The sequence below is a fragment of the Numenius arquata genome, chromosome 3, assembly GCF_964106895.1.
Source record: "Numenius arquata chromosome 3, bNumArq3.hap1.1, whole genome shotgun sequence".
NCBI lineage: Eukaryota > Metazoa > Chordata > Aves > Charadriiformes > Scolopacidae > Numenius > Numenius arquata.
Window position 1 is genome coordinate 29,644,508 of NC_133578.1, and position 24,046 is coordinate 29,668,553.

Sequence of the window (24,046 nt, forward strand, 5' to 3'; positions counted from 1 at the left end):
ATGGTAGTTTCCATCATTTACAAGCTGGTGAAGTTATTTGGTTGATGAGGTCAGAAAAGGATCTGCAAACACGTTCAGCTGTATTGAAGAACTCCTGCTGCAAAGCAGACTGTTGAGCTGAAAAGTAGAACAGATTTAAAGTCTTTCAGAGCATTTGTATGCTGCCAGAGCCCTGAAAAACTCTTTATAAATCTCTAATTTAAGATAACCGTAGAAACAGCAGCTTTTTCCATCACTCTCTTCATTACATCCTCATTGTCAAAAGTGAGGCATCCTGAGCATCGAACAAAGCTCTGCTGTGTAAGACGACTGATTACAAACGGGTTTTGTACTGCTGGAAGTCTGCTTGGGACTAGAGTCATAGTTACAGTGTCACAGAAGTGGCAACAGAAAAGACCTCGTGCCCTCACCAGTGTAAGTTTACACCTTAATTGACTGCTGAGACTGATTTCCTCTTATGCACTTTGACTCCTCCTGTTTCAAATTAGTCCAACATTAGAGGTTATATTCCACTTTACAGGAATGTGTTCTACCTTACAGTATGGAGCTGGAGTACTTCTACAACGGTGAAGGCAAGATTCTGAGTTTCCTCTGATTATGGGCAATATTATAGAGTAAACTGGATGAAGGTGAGAAGACAGTGTCAAGATTACTGAGAGAACTTATACCTGGTTTGGCTTGGAGAGACAATGCGTCCTTCAGTTTCATCACTAGCTGCTGCAGTTCCACTTCCTCTCTGACTTCCTTATCATCGGGTGGTATCTGCACCGCAGTGGGAGTAAGAACCGTATTCTTCATAATGCCACTGAGGGAGTTTTCTGTCAATTCAGGTGGATATGTTTGATTCTCTTCTGCTTTTTTATACTGTCCCATAAAAGGTCTGTCACTCTGCAGGGCCACTGACTCCAGTGGGTCTTCTGAGAACGTAAAGTCCGCTGCAGTGGGAACCTCAGGTGTCTGTAAAAACTCCATTCTATTTGCAGAGTTGGGAGGATTCAAAGATTTCCTGTCTGAATATGTTCTGTGAGTAGGCCTTATTTGGGCAGGATTTAATCCACCCCGCACTCTCCTTTCCAGCAGTACATCTGGATTTCTTGGCATCATATTCTGACACTGTACAAAAGGATGCTCTGATGACTGTAACATTGCCTACAATAGACAAAACACAGAAACTACATTGGGAGAATAACTGATAATTTGGTTTGGTGGTAGTACTAAAACAGGTAGGAAAATAAATTTTGGGTCATAATAATATTTTTTTTTAATTTCTGGTGAACTGAACCAATTCTTTTCACAAATAAAAGATTTTCCTGCAATGAAATAAAACTTTGTGATTAAGTTTGGACAAATCCATGTGACCATTTTTTCCACAATTCCAATCTGAAGACATTATGTGCTTTAATGCTACTGAGATGTGGGAATAACAATGTTCCAAGAGTAGATCTGCAGGAAAATTGTTCTAAAAGAATTAAACTAAGGGAAAAAAATATGTGTATATTAAACACGTATCAAACACCTCACACTTGTTAACACTTGAAATTTCAAAACTAGGTTGGTTGTCAGTGCCACAATTGTACTTGGAATTTTCTAGACAGAATTATGATGGCAAATACTATCCACTGCATGAATGCCAAGTCTAATGTAACTGAGCTGACTGTGCCTGCACTGGACACTTAACTGCATGTGTGCAGCCAGTCTTGTATGTTGTGGACAGGCTCATGTCACAGCACACACACAGGGTGGTAGGACAGGCCAGGTCTTACTGGACTCCATGTGCAAGTGATATAAAACTGACCAAGTATGCACTGCAGATACGTCTAGCTTTTCTCTGTGTTTGACCATCCCTGAAAAACACTCTAAAAGCAGCATTGCAGAAAACGCTACCTAAATGCTGTAGGTGGCAAATATGTACACATTCCTTGTGAAATAGGGGCCTTTTTAGAATCTCAGAGATACTTTACATGAACAAGAGTCAATGCAATTGAAAATAAATAATTTTTTTTTCTGTAAGAGGTCTGTGTTACATTGCAGTACAAGACAGAAACTAGGAATGACAAAAGATTATTTTATTTATTCAATGCCAACACAGGATTCTTCCTTAAAGAAAAGGCTGCAATGCAGTATCTAATACTTCTGTTGGAAACCATATTCTCACTCTTACTGGAATACCCTCTCATTATTTTCATTGCAGTAGTATCTAAACATCCCAGACATGGGTATCTGTGCTAGATGCTAAATGACAAGAAAAATCTTTGTTGCAAAGAGCCTATCTGCTTTCTCTGAAGACAAGAACCTTAAATGACCAAGCAGACAAGCCAAAGGTGCATGAAATAGTATCAAGAGTGTTGGTCTGCAGGAAAAGGAGTAGTTAGTGTTCAGTAATTGCCCATAGCCGTGAAAATTCTTAGTGCATTTATCACTACACCTTTACTTCTTGCTTCATTTGCTGCAGTTCCATTTGCAGGTTTTCATGGCTTGCTCTCAGGCTCTGGAGCTTTGCCTCTATTTTGCAGCTTTTGTCTTCCTGGCAGTTCTGAAGAAATTGCATTTTGTCCTTCCACTTGTTGAACTGCTTCTTCATGTACCTGCCAGGGACACAGGAGGGTGGGAATTTTGCTAGATCACACACATGCAAATGTATGCAGTCATGGAAAAGAGCAAACACCATAGCACAAACTTTCTCCTCTTCGTCAGTTCTGGAAATGTTTGTCAGTTTCGGGGTTAGAGGTCAGTATTTCAGGAACTGGGCTGTATCCATGGAATTATCAAGAACAGTAGCGTTCTAGATGAGGAAAGATGCGAGGCTGAGTGGAACTGTGGCCAAGTCTCAGCCTTGCATCTTGGGGTTTTACATTTCCCACAAAGGGAGTTGCAACAGGAGAGACATTGTAGCAGTCCCTCTGTCTAGAAGCAAACTACTTATGGCAACTCCCAAACCTGCAAAAGATACCCGATGTTTCCCCCTGGGCATCAAAGGAGTAAAAGCAGCCTCTACCCCTCTGAGTTTCTTCTTGCTCCTGGTATTCTATGCAGCTTGTTTGATGATACCAATAGTTTCTGCACAGGCCACTTGTCCTTGAAAAGAAACTGTGATTTTTGTAATGAGAAGAGCCACCCTTCCGTGCACACCAGAGAAGATTTAGAAATTACCTATCAGAGCACAGTATGACAAAAATACCACCCATATCGCTGTTCTAGAGTTGGAATTTCTCTAAGAAGTCAGTGCAGAAATACAGTTTTGTCTTCCCCACAGCTGAGATGGAGACAGACAGAAAAGCTTGTTAGCACTACAGTAATAAAACAACTGCTTCATATCACACAGATGAAATAGTTATCTCCCTTGCATAGTTACATCCAGAAGTTTATCTGATCCACTTTCTTTTGGGTATGCACTGGCTTACAGGCAAGAGCTCCATCAGTTTCACTGGAATTATGCAAGATTTGTATGAATGGGACAGTAAGTCAGACCATTTAAAATTATGATTAATATTACAGTGGTCCCTTATAAGAGCATTTAATGTGTCTTTACCGTAAAATGCTGACTACCTTCAACTAACTCCGAGCCCAGTTCTGTGAACAGGCACATAAATGCTGAAAGTTGGTCCACAAATAAGAACAAAGAGCTTCCCATAACTAATGAGATTCATTCACCCAGTTATATGATAAGCTCTGGGTCAGAGGCTGATGCAGTATTTCAGAAGTAGGCTTCCCAGATATCCTCTCAAGTATTGCTAACCTAAACAAAAGCTGAAGATCTTTGTCATATCTCTTTATTTTCCCATGTAAGAACAGAGGGTGAGGCAAGAACACAGACTTACAATGAAACTGCAATTACTTTGTTCCAGTTTTGGGGTGCCCTTGTGTGAATTTGGAGCAGCAATTGTACATTGGCTTGTATGAATGAAACAAAAAAGGAACAGAGGGAACTGAACATACTGAAGGAAATAGAGTAGATTCAGGATCAAATTCTACACTTCACTGTAATTCCATTGGTTTCAGTGGTCACAGACATGATGATATCTACAGCACATTCATACATAACTACAAAAATGAAGGAGGGAAAAGCAAAAGTGAAAGAAAAGGTAAGCATGGTTGCCCATACACACCCCTACCCCTAAACAAACTACCCAAGAAATTTGTAGCTTAGGAATTAATATTTTATTTTGTCAAAGGTTTGAATATCAGAAGGGACTTCTGTGATAATCTAAGTTGTGGAATTTTTACCAGTAGTTACTGTATTAAGCCTGTAATCTCTATTTGACTTGTAGCGTATTTTTTAGAAAGAGATCCGACTTCGATTTACAAACTTTATGTGAATTATGAAATTTGTTTTGATTAAGTCTTATTCAGAGAAAAAAATGAAAAAGTATGCTATTCTGATATTGCTATGTGAATGATCGTTTTTTTCCCTTAAAAATACGTTTTAGAAATGTAAACTAACAATTGAAGAAATGCTGATGAAAGCAAACCAAAATGTTTTGCTTTGCCAGAAACTGTTTTCCAGTGATCTCCATTTAGAATTTTTGTTGCTGAGTTTTTATCATTCATCCCCCTTTGACAGGAATTTTTTTTGAATCTCTAAACCTGTAAAGTATGGGAAAATCGTCTCTCTTCTAGCTCTTCACTGGAGCAGCACTGCCCACCAGTCTTCAGTCATTATACTACTGCATTTACCTACCTGTTCTCATTGTGAATGCTTTTGATGGATTCATACATTTTTAACACATCTGCTTCAAAGGAGGCTATTGCCTATAATAAAAAAGAGAAAACTATCTGTTTATAACTTTTTCAGCAATAACATTTCATTTTCTATCCAATTTTTGCTATAAGAGGGCACGGTAAATTTGGGATTTGGTCCGTTTTACAGATTTACTAGTTAACTTTTTTATTTAACTGATTGCAATCAACTGGTGCATTAAAGTATTTCTAATGGCTACTAGAACTGACTGGAAAATTTAGTCTATAGAAAAATTCTTTGTCCTATATGAAATCCTATGTGTATAAGAACATGTTTTGTTTTAAATTAGAACAAAAACCTCATTCCCTGGAATTTCTGCAAAATGGAATATTCTGATTTGGGAACAGTCTGTCCCAAGTCTCATGACTGGTTTGGGCCAAGGAGATTACAGAACAGACTGGATGTAGAAGAGAGAAGAGAAACTCCTGGTCTTTGGATGAAAGTAGCAGTCTCTGGGCCATGCAGGGGACAGTAGCCCAGAAGTTAGGGAGACAAACGCTTTCCAGGTAAGCTGCTTTAGAGGCACAGTATAAACTGGGCTGGAATCAGGGATGCCAGGAAATTATGAGACTAAGAGCTGGGTCACCAGTATCTCCAAGCTCACAGATTCTATTAAAAGCTATCATTGGACATATGGTCTGCACCTTTTTAGGCAATATTGAAATAATCTGCACTATAACATGTTGGAAATCAGTATAAAACTGCTCAAAATTAATTCTCAGCCCAGAGAGAAAATGAATGAGAGAGCAATGCATGTGACAGAATCCTACTATAGGGATCCAAATCGTCTTGCTGTCTTCTAAAATGACAAGTGCCAGCCAGCACAATGACACGCTTAAGCACTGTCTGCCCACAACTTCTCCTGCAGATATGTGCTGGCTGGCACTATATTTCAAGCTGTGCATTAGTGTCCTAAAAGACAGGTCTTCCAAAGGGCAGTACAGAAGTAGCAGCCAAAGGAGAGACCTGACACACACAGGCTTGCTCTCAGTTACTGCACCCTTGGCTTCTGGGAAGAACAAGATGAGTGGATGACACAAATTGGTTTGAACACAACCCAGTGTTCCCTATATTCCGAGTATGTGCAGAGCTACCAACCTCTCAAATAAATATAGAAAGAAAAAACTGCTATGTAATTATTTTTATCTACACTGTCCTACCCACTCCTCTAGCATCGTTTCTATGCAGGCAACCTGGAAATGAATTAGTAGAGAGCTTTTATGCATGAGCTATTTTAGTTGGAGTGGACACTACTCTGGGTTTATCCTTAAGAAGGGCCCATTCTGTCCCCTTGCCATTGCCATGGTGACAAAAATGGCCTGAGCCTAATAAGAATTAAGTCATCCTTCCTTGACATTTGCCTGCAGTAGGAGGACATGATGGCATTTTTTACTGTCAGAATAGAGAGAGGACTCCAGTCTCAGCTAGTCTTTAACATGCTGTTCTAAGACAACTTGAAAAGAAAAAAAGTAACAGAGCAAATTTTCTTAGAAATGCTTCTGAAAGTTATGGAAGTCAAGGAGTTAGTCCCTAATCTTGGGAGGGTATCAAATTCAAGCTTCATTAAGTTTACAGTTTTAACATTTTTTTCCACAAGTGAGAAATGAACAGAAAGGTGAAGCTGCCCATTACATTTCTTTTTCACTGGTAATTAATTAGAAGGCAATTAGGTAGTTAACTTGGTAGTTTTTGCTCCAGCTTCAGTGCTATTACAGCATCGTGTTTTGCTCACCTGAGCTTTTGTCTTGCCTTGCTCTAGCGTCTTGCTGTTATTCTCACTCTTCTGCATTACAGCTCTGTTTTCAGATATGAACTGGGGTAAATCCAGGACAGGTCTGTCCACTGGGAAAGACAGGTTTTCAGGGCCAGGAAGTGGGGAAGCACTGAGTTCTGCAGGGGGACTGTATACCAACAGAGAAATAATGAATAGAGAAAGGATCAAGCCTTACATGGTTTTGGTACCCAGAAAGATAAAACTAATCCACTATCAGTAGACAGACAGCTGTGCTATTGACTAAGCAAGAAGTATGTTTAGCTATGGCTGCTGGCATATTTTGGCTGAAAGAATGAAATTCCTTAAAACAAGTTCCACTCTTTCAACAAAATCTCAACAACAGGTTCTTCTTTCCACCCATTTAGCATCAGTGCAATTTGCTGCTTCTCGGTTTTGCTTCCTTTAGCCAAGAGCTAAATATCTCGGGAGTTTCAACTACAACAAGATAGCAAAGGGCCATATATCCTGCTGTTCAGTCCATTCTATGCTAGGAAAAGCCCAGATACCTATCAGCCCCACAGTGACACCTGTAATGGCAACGCCAAATTCTTCTTTCTCTCATTGTTACCCAAGCATTAGGTAAGCAAAACCCTACAGAATTACAGTGAGATCTGGATGGCTCACAGAAGGATTAAATGACATTCAAAATGAAGAAAGATTTTTTGTTGCTGAATACAAGTGGGCAGATATTAGCAATGGAAAATGTTTTGCATTTCAACACATTCTAAAAAACAAACATTGAAATGATATTTTCTGAGAGAATCACTGTAACTATCATCCACTGGTCTTAGTGTATATAACAATTGGTTTCTAATAGCAATGTACTTACCTAGCAGTGTAGCACAATCAAGTTTTATAAACAGGTTTTTCTCCTCCTTTGCACAACTTCAGTCTCACTGAATCCTCATATGAAGAGCATATGTGAGATGCAAGACTTGCTAGGTCCTTATACTACTTGGAAGGAATCTCACCCTTCATAAGTTTGTAGTGCTTATCTCATATAATCATTCCCTTTAGTTTCTACACCTAAATATCAACCAAAATCTCAGAGCAAGGAAGGAGCAACTACAGGGAAAATCACAACACAACCTCCAATGCTTATTATTCACAACTGTGATCAATGGAAATACAGTAATGAATTTACTCGTTAACTAAAAGCACACAAAACAGAAATGACATGAAAGATTCGGAATAGTGAGATCAGCTACTCACTATTGTGAGTAATCCCACAGGACTGCAATTCAGTGGGACTTGAGTACAACGGCTGTCAGTGAATGCACTGTGGGTCACATGTGGAAAGTATTCACAGTTAGCTTCCAATGAATTTGTCACAGAGGAGGTGCTTAAAACCCCATGCAATTGTGACAAGTACTAAATATTTGCAATGCTTGACCCTAGACTGAGCATAAGAAATGGCATGGAGAGAAAGAGATGACATAAGAAAGGAGGGAAGGAAGACACAAGCATGCTATATTTTATCAGACAACTGGTCATTAGGTTGTCAGCATGGTAATCATGGTTAAGCTACAGAACAATGTGCAGCAATTTTCCATTTATGCTTTCCCTTTTTAATGGAGAAATCATGACATGGCATCTGTCATAACAAAATCACTTACTCAAAGGACATAATCAAGCAGCCTGACATATTATTCAGAGATTGTAAACTCATTGGAAACAGAAACTCACAAAGTATTTTTGTGAGTAGGGAAGTAGTTCTCCTCCGCTATTTCCAGAGCCCTCCTTCTCTGAGCCTCCTTCCTTCTGCAGCGCTCTTGAAACAGGTTGTTCCTGATGGTGCGGAGAAAGTGTTTTGCATTCGCCTTTACTGACATCTGTTGGAATAAGGGATAATAAAGAAGGGAGTGAATTTTCAAACAGGTGCTGCCCAGAAGTGGACACAGTCCAAGGCAAAGGCAAGACATAAGAAAACAAAGATCCACCTGTTCAACAATTGAAGCCGTTAATGGCTCCTGTCTGAACCCTACAAGGGGAGCCTGAGGCGGATGATGATGCAGAACCACAGGCAAGAGAAGCTCCAATTCTGCTAGGCAAGGAAAACTGCCTGGACCAAATTCAGGCAGCCTGGAAATGCTTAACACAGGCTTTTGGCAGGTGCAATGATTAAGTTCACAGTCACAACAATAATTCTGCCCAACCAATATCTAAGTTTTTCTGATCAATGAGAAGAAGTACCTCTATACTTGTATGAAGTGTTAATTGATACAGCCGTCTGCGCCTCACATCCTCCTCTTGTACAATACATTAAAAACCACAGTCATTTGTCACAGAGGTGTCAGGCTCAGGTACAACTAAGCTCAGTAGCTCTATTATAGGAGGACATAAACCAATTCTGGCCCAGAAAGTGCCTGCTGCAGAACATGGGGTGAGTCCTGACTAACTGAACAGGAAAACACAAAGAAAACATACAGCATGCCTCTTAGTCATTTCTCGACACGGTAATAACATTACCACAAGGTGTCAGCACGGTAAGGAATAAAAAAAGTGCTGATATTTCAAATCCCCATTCAGCAGCACACTCCTGATAAAGACAATGTGAACACTTACCCAGCCAAGGACAGCATCTGCTAAGAGTGGAAGATATGGGAAAAATGGCTTACTACTGATTTTATGTTTCACATGAAGGATATAAAAATGGTATCTGTCATATTGAATAACTTATGTTTTTAATTTTGGTATAGATTTTGGCCACAAAAAAAATATTTACAGGGTTAGTGTAACAGTACAGCTTCATGAAGGAAACCTAAGTTCAGTGATCCAGTTCAATATTGCAGCAACAATGTGGGAGAGCTCAATGTCAGACAGTATAGGAGAGGAAGGGCACTTCATTTTAAAACAAAACTGATTTTACTCACTCATACTCACTCACTCACAAGCACTAATATACATGTGTCCAAGTAGTCTTGCCAGCATTCACACATCAAGGTGTATGTGTATACACGTGGTAGGGCCATGATGACTTACAGTGACATGGAGGACAAGAGATGTCAGTTCTCCTTAAGGTTCCTGTGTTCCTCTTAGCATGAATGACCGTGTGCTGGGTTTTGGATGTGCCTTTAGCTCCTTTAGGAGCTGGCAATAATTATGATCATTTTTCTCCTTGTTTGGGTGTCTTATGTCTAGTTCTTTACTTTCAAATCATCATCTCTTGGGATGTCATCTTCAAATGGCAGTTTGTCCTTTGTTTCAGGATACCTTTTGTTTTCCTGATTTGGTTGTCATGAGAAGCTGTGTGTGGAAGTGCTGTGATCTGGCTGACCAGCTAATCTAGGCTGCACCTTCTCCTGTCTTGATACATCCCTCCTGCCCTTCCTTCTGGTGCTTCCACATCCACACACTGCCAATCACTCTCCATTCACACTGATTTTAATGTCTCTGTTAGAAGTCTCTACATGAGGAGATCAGTTGCCATTTGATTCTCCTACTTTCTCACAAATGGAAGATGAAGAAGAGTAATTGGAGGAATAAACATCTATCTGCTATTTTTAATGCAGATATTGAGCGGCCAGATATAGTTTCTCATAGTGTTAGCAATAGGGTTTGCTTTGCAGAAAGACAGCAATGAAGTGGCTACAGTTTAATGTTCCCCCAGACAAAGGGTGACTGCAAGAGCAGTCTAACTTTCTTTAGTTTTGGTGCAGACACTGACTAGCCAGGTATCATTCACGTTAAGTGCAGGGTTTCAGGAAGGTGACCGTGAAGTACAGCTTATTAGGGCAACTTTCATGGGTGCTTTTCAGCTCATTTACTGGAATGGAAAAAGATACTGTTATATAGATCCAAAAAGAAAATCATCTGTCTGCTGCTGTATGCAAGATCTGGAATCTCCTGCTCAAAAGAGAGGTTGATCTTCCAAATACAAATTCCCTGTGTTGAACTTTGTCACTAGTGTGATGAAAGCACAAGTTGCCCCTGTAATGGAGCCCAAGTAAGCAAACTTAGTTGGGCCCATGCTGCCTCTTTGTGCTGCGACCTTAACTGACAGAGACAAATGAGTCCAAAAAGTTTACAATAAAGTGGAAAAGCTCTGAAATAAAGGAAATTTCATGAAGGAGTTTGTACAACTATAGGATGAATTAATTTCTGAATAAGTCAGCAATGGGATTGGGAGGAAGGAGCACTGGGATACATTGAGGTGTCTTTCCAAGGTTTAAGGGTGGTCTGCAAATGGCAAACTGGCCATAAAACTCCTTGGGAAGAGGACTTGCACTACAACATTTCATGGCTCTATTCAGTTATTTCAGAACAAAACACTCCTTCTAAAGTTAAAAGCCCCCTTTTTTCCTTTTCCTGAGTCACTGTTCCCAGATTAATAACGCTAATATGCTATGGTCATTTGAGCCAGCAGTGTGCCCAGGTGGCCAAGAAGGCCAACGGCATCCTGGCCTGTATCAGGAATAGTGTGGCCAGCAGGACTAGGGAAGTGATCGTGCCTCTGTACTCGGCACTGGTGAGGCCTCACCTCGAGTACTGTGTCCAGTTTTGGGCCCCTCACTACAGGAAGGACATTGAGCTGCTGCAGTGTGTCCAGAAGAGAGCCACCAAGCTGGTGAGGGGTCTAGAGAACAAGTCATATGAGGAGAGGCTGAGGGAACTGGGCATGTTTAGTTTGGAGAAGAGGAGGCTGAGGGGAGACCTCATTGCCCTCTACAACTACCTGAAAGGAGGTTGTAGAGAGGTGGGTGCTGGCCTCTTCTCCCAAGTGAATAATGACAGGACCAGAGGAAATGGTCTGAAGTTGCGGCAGGGGAGGTTTAGATTAGATATTAGGAAGAACTACTTTACCAAGAGAGTGGTCAGGCACTGGAACGGCCTGCCCAGGGAGGTGGTGGAGTCACCATCCCTGGAGGTATTTAAGAGATGTGTAGACGTGGCACTTCAGGGCATGCTCTACTGCCCAAGATCGTTGCGTTGGGTTTTGGTTGTTTTTTTTTTTTGGTGTGTGTGGGTGCGTATATGGTTGGACTCGATTATCTCAGAGGTCCCTTCCAACCATGAAGATTCTGTGATTCTGGCTATGACACACATAATTTCATAACCAATATAGTTCAAGAGTCTACTGCCTACTTCCCTACATGATGAACCTGAAGAGGGAAATGAATCAGTACAATGGGACTCTACCTGTACACAGTGCTCCATAACAGGATGTGACCTCTTATGCGGTTTGCGGAGACCACCAGTGAAAAAGCAGACTTGGCAAAGGTCAAAATTGAGGCACTTCAGACAGCGATACCTGTGAGGAAAAATAGAAGGATTAAGTTACTTCCCCACAAGTAAGAGCTTGGTGTACATGAGCTTGATTACTGGAAATCTAGATCCCTGTGTTCTGAAATGCAGAGAAGCACTTTTGTTAGAGTAACGACTTTCCTCAGCATTCTCTGAATGCAAGAGTTATTTTGTCCACATGACATTGGACTCCAGAACCCACTAATGATTTTGCTATTATTGATTTGCGGCATCAAAATTCAGTTCAAGGAAGAAAGAGTTGTTCTAGCACCATTTTTGAGAATGCAGTTCCATCTTCATATGCTTCTTATGCACCAGCTTATCTCTATTTGCTGTTGTCATGGAACTGTAGTATCACTACATTATTGACATAGGATTTGCAGCTATGCAAAAAAATAAAAATGCAAAAACCTAAGCCTGTAAGTTTACTGTTATTGAGAAGAGAGTAACAGTAAAATGCTTTTCTGAGCATTCTGGTCAGTAGGTAATGGATAGTATTGGTTTTATACCATTAGGCCATTTTATACCATTACTCAGATGAATGATGCTAAGCTGGCTAACTTAACTAGCCAGTTAATACACCTGATTATGGGACAAAGAATTGAGATACACAGGTTTAATTGGCTTTACCACTGAACTGGCAGTTTACTTTCAGTAAGCCTCCGTAATCATGTCTGTGCTAGTGAACTAAAAAGAAGCAGGATGCAGGCTTGAGCACTAGCCTGTGATGGTTCTCTCGTTCCCTGTCTTACTTGTTAAACTTATGTCCAAAGCTTGTTGCTTTATACAGCAGTTAGAGCCTGTAAGGTATACAAATGTCCCGGTTTGACGTAAAACAGAACCAACTTTCTGTTCAGTAATTTTACATCTTAGCTAGGCCTCTCCTAACTCTCTGAAATTAACAGCATATTGTGGAGAAAACTGCTCGTCCTCAGAGTCATAAGACCAATGTTTGTGCTCCATGCCAAGGAACAGTATGCAGAGAGGCTCTTGCTTATACTTATTGTTATAACAACCAAGGTCAGCTAATTTCATCATTTGCCCTGTTGGACGGTCAGAAACGGAAAAAAGTGTAGAGGGGTCCCACCTGTGGGAAGGAGAGGACAGGACTGGTGACCCAAACCTGACCAACAGGGTATTCCATCCCATCTGTCCCATGGTCATTATAAAAGCTGAGGGATCAAAGGGTCAGCCCTCTTTCTTCAGTGGCTGACATCCGAAGAGGACCCTGTCTGTTCATCTGCCTTTGATCCTGATCTGTGTGTTCCTGACTCCAGAGCTGGAATCCAGTTCCCATCCATCGCTAAGTCCAGTCTGGGACTTCCCCAGTGCCTGCCAGTGATGTCATCCTGGGAGCTTGATATGGTTTTGTACATATTGTATCTATTTCATTATTTACTTTTTGATTTTAATATTAATTTTCATTAAAGTAGTTTAGGGTTTTTTTCTAAACTCATAGATCTCTTTATCTCTTCCTCTCCTCTCTTTGGAGGAGGTGAAGGGCCATCTGTCATTCTGATTGGCCAATTTGGCCAAAACCACAACAACAAAGAATCGTAATAACTATTTATGTGGATGCTATAGACTACAATACTTACTGACGCACCTGAGGCCTGTAATGGGGAAAGTTTTGCAGACTCTACATCTAGCTTGGTGAGAAACCATTTCTGTGGCTGATAATCTGTAACATGTAGGGAGCCACAGAAGAACAGCAGGCTCCGATCTCAGCCAAGACAGGAATTTTTCTTCATCAATTGCTGACTTCAGAACCTGGAAAAAACACGTCTCAAATTCAGCCATTTACATGAAAAGAACTGGTCTCATCTACAACTACTAATTAAAGCTCTGATATTGAACTCTTCTAGCATAGACTTTCCATCCATGTAAAATGGGTTTCAAAGGTTTTGGAATAAATGCAAGAGTCTTCAGTAGTATCTTATTGAGCATCTTTTCTATAGATATAAATCCTCCTATACTGAGAGACTGATGAAAAGTCCTGCCCCTTAAAAGTAGATACTGGTGGATGTTATATGACCATACACTTGAAATTTTAATCAACCAGTAACATTCAAAATAATTTCCCAGGACATCATAATTTCACTCACCCCATGAAAACAGCTGTGAGTTGCAATTTCCAGACAAGACAGAGTGCAGCTTTCTCCCACAATGGCTGGGATCTGCATCAAGAAGAAAGGCTCAGAAACACCTCAATAAAACACAGATGTTCCCATCATGCTTTGCTGAGATGGTGACAGCACACAGATGGTGAAGCATCTATGGAAATGCATTTTTACATACTGTTCTGAAGAAAACCTGTTCGTATTCATATCATCAATACGCCATTTCATTGTTCAGTATGTGTCAGAATGATTTGCTTCCAGCTCACTTACTGAAATGGATCAACATACTATGTTGCTATACTAGAATTCTGAAAAACACTGGGTTTGAACCTCAGGGGTCATTTTCAGATCCCATTTTCAGTGCCCGTTCAGCTGGAAATACCTGTATGCTAAGGCATTTTTCTGCAATTGCAAGCTAGTCTAGTGAGTACAGAAATCTGAAGTTTGGAGTCGCTTTAGGAAGAGCTGTACGCAGCTGTTCCCAGGACCTGTAAGCTCAGCAAAATGAATGCACAGAGGCACTGATGTGACTGGTTACTTTGACTGAGAAAAGCTACAGAATTGGATTCTTTTACCTACTTTGCATGGTAGCTCCCTGTGCCCCCAGAGTGCCCTACTGACTACAGTCCCATAATGTAATAAAACATAAAATGTATCAACCATGTATTTTTTTTCTCCTAGATTAGAATAGTCCTACAGGATCTGTTTTGTAACAGCACTGCGGTGACATTACCTGATTTAAGTCTGTTAGTAGGCTTCTCAGGGCACTACGGGTCATCAAGGCCACCTTCCCGTCAGGGACAGCATAAAACTGGAAGAAAGCTGCAAACAACCAGAGGAAAGAAACTGGAATCCTGGCAGAGCCTGAAGTGTCTTCTAGCTAGTTATTCTCAAACTGTCTACATGATGATTGCAGCCTACCAAATAAACCCCTCAAGAAAGTTCCCCTTTATTGTTTATCTGACAGGCACTCAGTGACTGCTGTGACAATACTTTCTTCCTACAGGCAGGGGAAAGAGAAGGAGAAATTACAGCAATTCCTTATTCCTGGCAGTCAGGACAGGTAAGGATGAAGGAAACAATAAGCTAATTTTCATGTCTGTAAGAAAAATATTTAAATATGTTTACACAATATATGCCCTATTTAAATTGTGAATTGTTAATTCCAAATTGTAATTTGGAAGGAAACACACAATATGCAGTAGGAGATTATGAGGCAAATTGCCACTTGTGGTCCATTTGTTCTCCATTTTGAGCATTTGATTCAGGCAGAAATCTTTGTGCTGCACACTGCACCAGGATACCTTTATCTGTCATACTTAGTTATTCAAGCATTTTTGTCTAATGTTAAAAGGCCTCTAAAAGTTTCATGGACCAAATATACAAAGTTGTTTTGTAATTTAAGACTAGGGGTTTTCTGTTCTTTTCTGCTAGGCAAATAGAACTCATTCTTCATTTTTAAGCTCTACCTGTCTTAAAAGATGACTATGGACATTGATGCAAAAGTATTCTTCTGCATCAGCCTTTCTCTACAACTAAGCAGTCAACATAATTTACTTTTTGCATGGCAGAACTGTATTCTCTTTTAAAGTAAAAAAAATTACAATGGAGATTTTTCTCAATGTCCAGTATTTCAGGCAATGTATAAAATTATATATTTCCCACCTCTGTATTTAGCGAGTAGAGTGTCTCCTGAAAGGGCAATTAGGGCAGCTGCAGCAGATCTAGTTTTGATATAACCTGTTCTGGATCTAGAAAAATAAAAAAAGTTACACTACCTTCACCGAGACTATAAAAACTGCAATCTCTAAAGAAAAAAATATTGCTATGTTGGAAGACAATATCAAAACTCTGATCTTTTTATATGCATATAGCTGATGTTGCATTTTAGGGATATTTTATGTCTAGGACCCTTTGTCCCTGAACATAACTACAAGAGTTAACTGTTCAAGATGGCATGCAATCATAAAACAAAAAGACAGCATCTCCTTCAAAGACCTCACATTCCAAGTAAAATATAATTTTACATTTGCAGTGCATGTCTGAAAGAAATTCTGCTCTTCATTTGTGGAAAACTTTCCCAAATATGAAAAAGAAAGCAGGATTACAATCTAATTTTTGTATTATATCATCAGGCAGCTTCACTGTGGCCCCAGATCTGCATTAAACTTCTCTTGGCCTGATTCCCTTTAATTTCACTGCAACTCAACTTAATCAAAAGGATATATGCAGGAGCAGGACTTCAGTTTTGACCATTAGATCATAAAGAATGTAGTTTAATTCAGAATCCAAGTTTGCAACGTATGCACCTAATGAAAAAACATTTCTCTATGTGAAGACAAAGCAGACATGAATTGGAAACCATAAATCAGGAAATCCTGCAATTCTATATTGAAGACATCACTTTTGCAAAGCAGAGTTGCACTTCAGAATATCATTACATAAAATTGTCTTCAAGAATCTTTAGATAAACTGCATTTTTACAGGGCATACTGCATAAAGCTGCAATGTAGTCTCTGAAGTATGAGCTGCATGGGAAATTGTTAGTCAAAAGTTTCTAGAATTTATATATTTAGTTTTTCCAGAACTTTCATAGAAAAAAGTCCAAGATTAAAGCTAAAGTATACAATCAATGGTTGTTATGGTGGTTTATATAAGCTTATTAAGTAAGCTACCACACAAAAATGGAAAAGCCCTTATGTGCTCTTGCCATTGAATACTTTCCAGTGTTGATAGTGGAGAACAGCACTCTACAGAGAAAACAGGATTAGAAGAAAACTGTAAGAAGTTTTTTATATACTAGATACACGGCAAGAAACTTGTGAAATTTTTTTTCAAAAGAAATTACAGCAGAAAGAAAATGACACACTGTCCTAAGAAAACAGAAAAAAAAGACCTAGATAGTCCTGTTAAGACGATTCTTCTAAATGGTTTCCCTATAGTGCACACAAATTACAAATATTCTTGATGTTTCTAGCTTTGTTTTGTAATACACCAGTTTATTCTTAGCCTTAATTGATTTTTTTAAGTACAAAAAATAAATAACATGGGACCTTAAGCAGTAGCGATCATATTATTAATGAATAGTGATTCAATAAAAAGTCCTGAAGACCACTTACATCTCACTTACTTTCAGCAAAAAACTTTGCTCTGATGTAGAAGGGAATACATTTCACCTGTGGTGAATAAACTGTACAATGAACTTAGCCCTTGTCTTTTAAATCTGGTACAATCACAAACCAATCCTGCCTTTACTGAATGAATTCATTATTCACAAACAATACATGAGAGAAGTACACTCTATGAGCTGCTTCCTTATTAATTCCAGAAACTATTTGCTATTCACAGGACGTAGCAGATCAGCTTAGTTATAAGACAGTAGTTTTGTTTCATAATTGGTTGATAAACTTTTTAAGCTGGTGAAAAGTGACTGGCCTATTCTTGACCCGTGCACGGGTACTGTCATTCAAAGGCAAATACGGATTCTTTTTCAGGAGTGTATCAAAGTATCTTGGCAGACAAAAGAAAAGCGACTCTCTGTAAAGATGTTCATAGAAAAAGTTAGCATGGACTGGCAGACATCTGGACTTCTAGATAATTCTGGAAACATTTGACCACTGTTTCTCTGATAAAGTTTTGTGCCTCATACTCCTATAGCTGAACTAATCCCATTGTGTATACCAAACAAAATACCATCAAAACAGGAGGGTTTCATACAGAAATGGTACGAGTGGTAGAAACAGACTTAGTGTAGCAATACTTCATGATGGATTTACATTTGTGCTTCCTCTCACCTGTCATACATGGCAACTAGCAGGCTCAACGTGAATTCAGCAGCTCTTGGATCTACCTGGCCTGGTTTTTCCAATCTTGCCCTCTCAAACAGTTTCATCAGCATTCCAGAGATCTGTTGCACTTCCAGAGAAATCTGCTTTTTCCTCTGGCTCTGTTCACTTGATAGGATGTGCTGAATCAGAGAAACATCAATCAAATCCACTGTGGGAAAATTAAGGGAGAAATGAATGAGGATCCCCTTTCCTTCAATGAATGGAAGCTTGACATTTTTTATTAGAAGTGACAAGTCTGTAAAACGAAGTCTAAAAACAGTATGCAACATAAAAAGGAAATAATCTGGGAAAGGTCTTGCTGGGTTTATGGATGTAGCAAAATTTGTGAGGCTACAAAGATAGAACAGCTCAAATTAAATTCCCTGCATGTGATTTTGGGATAGATAGGAAGGGAAGAAAATAGCACCATTAACTGCATTCAAATTATAGAGGAAAATGGGTTGATTAACTGCATCTAAATTATAGACCTAACTTTCCTACATACAGATAGCATAAAACTATGCATCATTAATACCTCAGAAAAATGCTCCCCAGTGACCATGAAAACAATTTGTGCTTTGATGTAAGCTTTCTCCTCATGCACAAATACATGGCACTATGGCAAGGAAGAGGCAAACAGGCTGTACTAGAAATGTGCCATGGAATAACTAATATCCAGTGGGAAGAGAGAGCTAGGGCTTCTTAAAGGTCACATTCAGTGCTGCAGAGGCATAATCAATTAGAATTAACATTGGAAGAGAAAGATTATAGTAGATTGAAAGTTTGTAGATTGCTGACGAAGCAGAGAACCTACAATATGTCATCTACGGTCTTTCCAGCACAGATGGGAAAATATCAGTGTGAGACACTGGTGAATCTCACTCTGGAAACCCATGTACAATTTTGATCACCAGTGTTCAAGGGGGAGTAGAGTAACTGGTATAGACGCTATGAGTGCCTAGAGGAGACATGGAGGACTAGGCAACAGAGCTAATGAAAACCGGTACCTGTGTGAGTTGGTACTTCCATGTTGTGACACATAGCACTAGGCGGATTTACCACATCAGGGCTGAGATCAGAGTAAATACATTCATAGAAGAGCATGCCCAAATGAAAAAATATGGCCAAGGCCAACAAACTAGTCATCTTTTCTGTGCTACCATTATGACTTCATCTGCAATGTTGTGCATTTTCAGCAACAGACTGTTTCAGGTGGAAAATTCAAGATTTCCGTGCATTTTAGCTCAATATGGAATTTACATCCAGTAAATAGCCAGGGGTTTTCTGGTCTATCATATTTTATTCTCACTAATACTTATAGTATTAATAATAACATCTGTCAATGCATTTTATGTGAACCATGATTATTTCCAATACATCAACTCCTAAGAAACACATGAAAATTTGACATTTAACGAGAATAATAATAATATACAGATAAAGATGCATAATTGCCACTGATGTCTGCACGGAAGTGTTGCAGATCGTAATAATAATTTGATTCTCTCATGCCTGTAGAATTTAACTAATGTATTTTCACTGACATTCAAAAGAGGGGGAGAATCAATTTGTATATGATGTACTATCTAGCTCTTAAGTGTTTGTAATGCATTCTGAGATTCTCAGGTGGAAAATAAGAGAGCAAAGTAGCATAATAGCTCATGGTGACAGCAACACAACATTGTTAACAGATTCTTCCCCCTGCCAAAGCACAGGGTTCTTTTCAGCTACTAACACTGGCACAGACTTTGTACAGAGCGTAGTTTTAGAGCTGTTCTGTAGACGGAGCTCTGAACATCATTGAAGGCCTCTGTGAAAGAAAACACACATTACAATAAAGTGGTTAGTTAAAAAAAAATAATGGAAAGAAAAACAGATTGACTAAAAATCAAAACAACATTTGGATTTGATCAAACCCCACATTACTCTGAAGAAAAATTTTGAAAAAAATGAAAAAAATTAAAACATTTCCTTTTTTTCCAATAGCTTTGCATGGAAAATGGTCTTTCTATGACCAGTGACATGACAAGTTGTAAAAACAGTATTCAACATAGAAAGCACACCTGTTTCTTTGGGAATCAAGTCTATTCATGGACCAGAAAAAAGGATATGCACTGTGCACATTTTTAGCCAAGATCATAATGAAATAATATTTCTTCAGGCAAAACAGTTTTTGATTTGAGATGCTCTTCTACAAGGAACAGTTTGTCAGGCTGCACAGTAGGGTTATTGTTTTGGATGCATGTTGTTTCAAGCATTAAACAAATTTTCTGTCAAGATCAACATCTGGGACTCTCACAGAAGAAGATAAGCAATTTACCAGAGCAACTGGCTTTTGACATGTCTATTTAGTAATCCCACTCAAACTGCTTGACTAAATCCCATACCCATACATGATTTCAGCTTGTTCCTTTCACATCACTAAAGGATGTCTTCCTGGGTGGGAAGTAAGGGCTTCTGAACACGACCTATACCTGATACTTTACACACATACCTAGAACTTCAGGACAAAAAAAAGGGCTTGTTCACAAAGCTTTAGAAACTAGAAAGGGATTTATCAGTTATCCTCCTGTCCTCAGAGACTCTCACCCTGTACTTCAGAGAGGAAGAGTGACTCACAGTTTATTAAAGTCAAAGATAAGCAACAAATATTATGTATAACTGAGTAGAAATAACTCACGAAACTCTCTACCTGTTTAGTCTGGCAATCGGCTGTGGGCAATGGTTTCCCATTTACCAGGGAAATTTACCAGACTAATGTTAACAGTCAGCAAATTACGGGCTCTGCTGGTTCACAGATGCTGCCTAAGATATAGAAATAAGCCAGTATCTGCTATACCATCTGTTTAGTCCTGGTCTTGTCATACTGTGTTTTGTGATATTATTTGAAGATGTAGTGTAGCATTTCATACAATGTGAGAAATGAGCTTTGCTTTCCATGCATCATCAGTAATGGATTCAGTAAACTGATCCAAAGCTCTTTTGAAAGTAACAGAAAGACGCCCACAGTTTTCAGCAGGCTATGGATTAAATTCCAAATGCTTATTTTCAAATACAAATGCTAGAAACATACACACAATCCAAGTCAAACACCTTCCATGTGCAAAATGACTTTCTAAGTGAAGGCAATCTGGTTTAGTAGCCATCTGCTACTCACTTCAAGTCCATCCTACCACACAAAATGTGGCCTCAAAGTAGGGCATTCTGTGCCTGTCAAGCAATAGTTTCAGAATTAACTTGCAAAAGCACACAAGTGAAACAGCAGACAAAGGGAAAAAAGCTCAAATATAATACAAAATATTTTAGGATTATTATATATGAGACGCCATTTAGGGTCACTAAACTCTTTCATTTCTCATAGGAATAAAGCTTCCCCTTTGGACAGAAAACCAACATATAATCATTCTGCAGTTGGTCAAATTTCACCTCAAGACTCATAAATGCCCTTTCTTGAGAAGCTGACAAAGGAATTCCTACACATATAGAAAAGAGTGCATTGTTTCCTGGCGATATCAGCTCATTACCCGCTAGTCCTGCATTTTGTGCTACTTCTTATGTAACAGATGAAGTACCCACTAAGGTTTTGTACTCAGAAAGGCAGCGTATGGCCATCCTTCATGCCTATTCTAGAATAAGTGAAAAAAAATTTATCCTGTAGTATAAATTAGGGAAAATAGCCCCTGTGCACCTGACCATTCCATGAGCCAAGGTGATAATGGCAGGGAAGGTGCCAAGACAGAGCCAGAAATAAAGGTAGGACAGCACAGCTGTGTAATTTGTCATTTACGTGGTACAGCACAGAGATTCTGAAAGTGGCATGACTTCACTACAATTAATTAGTTTCTGTCCATACAAACACAGAATTGTCTCTTGAGCAAAACTGGAAAAAAAATGAGAAAAATCCTTACCCTGCAAGTCTGGATCCATTTAAAATGAACAGATGGCATTAGGCGTTCTATAACAAAACAAACCAAAGTGTAAAACCACATTTTCCAGACAGAGACATATCGAACCACTCATATCAAACCTTTTAATCTGAACAATTTACTGGATGCATTTCAGAGATGAAATTAAACAGAATTACATAAAACAACATAATAGTTCTGATGCCAAGTACAGAGAAACTCCAGAAAATTGCATGTTCTGTATGCTCTTGGCTCAGGATAAAGTAGGAGTAAATCTAGTAACTGCAAAATTGTACCAGTATGAAAACAGTCCCCAGAACAATTTCAAGTACAGGAAATGGGATCTTTCAGTATTGAAGAGTCCAGTGTTTACATACAGGATTACTACACAGTCCATAGAATATAATTTCAGGTCAGAGAGGACATACTTGAGGACATACTTTTACACCAGACTCGTCGCAAGATTCATTAATTGCAATTGCTCACGAGTCTATTTTCTAAAATTTTCAAATTGAACTAAATTTTTCAGCTAAGCTGAATATTTATATCTTGAGCTCAGAAGGAAGGGAAAAAGGAAGCATAACCAAATAAATAAATTAAATCTGAACTTACCAAAACTTTCAGTTTATTACATTTTTCCAGTGAGAGTCATTGACCATTTGTTATAAATGTGACAGAATATTGGCCAATTATGAAGCATAAATATTCAATGATCTATAATTATTGAGTCTACCATAAATGTGATGGTGAAAGCTGCAACTTTGTGTTCCACTCTCTAAATAACCTATAAATATTTAAAATGATGGGATATAGACTTGCTTTAATAGCATCTTCATTAAAGACTACAATGCCACAGTTTTTATTGAAGTCCTTCTTTGAAAGAAATACCACTATGTTTCTTTGACACTCTTCTTCTATTTTCTTTCCTTGAGCTTGGACTCAACCCTGGGTTCTACAGTTCTGCCCAACATTTACATAGGCATGTAAATTTGCTTATACAATTACTCCTAAAATGGGTGCAGCAGTATATGACTCTGCATAGCTTGACAGAAAAGTCAATGTAGGGAAATCAATGAAATCAGATGATTCTAAGCAATCAATTAAACATAAGTGTTTAGTGAAAGCTACATGTTGCAACCTAAAAGATAAACTTTCAAACACACAGCTTGCCACATATTTTCCTCCTTTTTTTCTCTCCACCAAAGGTACATAAAATAAAACAAGTGGATGAATGTAAAAATACACAGGTTAAACTCACTTAGATTAGAACTCACTCAGTAGAATTTGCTCCCTCAAATAAGAATAGATCCACTGACGTCACTGAGTTGTACAGCATGCATAATCTATTAGCACTTGATACTTACTATAAGATGACAAGCTCTCTATCCAGTACAGTGCCATGTCTAACCTTTAAATTACCCATATGGATAAGCATGCTATACCCTTGTACTAGGGTACTCACGGTCCCAAAGTTAAGTATGGTTTATGTGTTTTACCAAACTGGCTGTCATTGTGCAACACCATAACATCATATCCATGAATCCGCCCTCCAAAAAGATATAAAAGGCATTATTAACATATGTACAGTCTACATTATTGTGTACAACTCTATGGAGAGTCTAGATCTCAACTGCAGAAGAAGTACTCGAGTTAACTGAACAGAATCTACTTCAGTGCTAGCACATCTACTTTATAATGAACATCATATGAAAGCAGAAGCGGCACCTGCCTGCCAAAACGTCAAATCTGAACTAACTCTGCTCGTTGATACACTATTTCAGTCAGTGTGTTGTATTTCAGCATATGTGCCCTGTATTAATAATTAAAAACACTTCCACAAAACAAAAAAGAATTTTAAAATTAATTACAAATGTACAGGAAATAAATTTCTACAATTATAAATTCTGATCCCATTAACACAAATACTGTTATTCACAGAACAAGAGCAGCCTTATTCTTGAACCCTACTGAAATGTGCAAGATAAGCAACATGTTTGATTACTTATATGTACTTTGTTTGTCTACACAGGTTGTCACAATATGTAATTTAGAAAATAAAAGGCATTTTTAAACACGTTACACAATTAAGTTGAAGTACAGAGAAAGACAAACCAGACCAAATAAGGCAGAAATCTCCTGACAGATCAACTGACTTGATGACAGAGGCCTTCCTTCTTTTGAAATCAGACAACATATGATCAACACTTTAAATATGCATAAATAAACTACAATTACTTTTGTTTCCTGTGAAGGGTGAAAACATTCTATGTTGTGTTCAAAGGTCAAAATTACTGTCTCCTCTTAAATACAATAATGGTGCTTACCTTTCTCTCAGCTACTTACTAAAGACCCAGAAGTCAGGCGACACTGCCAGCCAAGCCCAGTAGTTTTATAGCACTTAAAAGTTGACTTCGAGACCCAGTTCCAAAGGTTTTGCT

At 38.8% G+C, this 24,046-nt stretch overlaps 1 protein-coding gene across 1 annotated transcript; it reads right to left on the minus strand.

The window, feature by feature from the left end:
- Positions 1-13: 13 nt before the first annotated feature.
- DYTN (dystrotelin) lies at positions 14-21,648 on the minus strand. Its single transcript, XM_074145735.1, has 14 exons — positions 21,612-21,648; positions 19,439-19,513; positions 17,671-17,872; positions 15,542-15,627; positions 14,610-14,698; positions 13,862-13,933; positions 13,363-13,526; positions 11,652-11,763; positions 8,199-8,344; positions 6,471-6,639; positions 4,679-4,749; positions 2,426-2,585; positions 669-1,149; positions 14-117 (listed from the first exon to the last, which is right to left on the minus strand). The coding sequence occupies exons 1-14, from the start codon at positions 21,628-21,630 to the stop codon at positions 14-16; spliced, it is 1,950 nt and encodes a 649-aa protein (XP_074001836.1). The 5' UTR covers positions 21,631-21,648.
- Between the last annotated feature and the right edge of the window lie 2,398 nt (positions 21,649-24,046).

Coding starts and splice junctions, on each gene's coding strand:
- DYTN (XM_074145735.1), bottom strand. Junction 15,628..17,670: donor CTAGTTGCCATGTATGACAG/GTGAGAGGAAGC, acceptor TTATTTTTCTAG/ATCCAGAACAGGTTATATCA. Junction 118..668: donor GTCTCTCCAAGCCAAACCAG/GTATAAGTTCTC, acceptor TCTACTTTTCAG/CTCAACAGTCTGCTTTGCAG.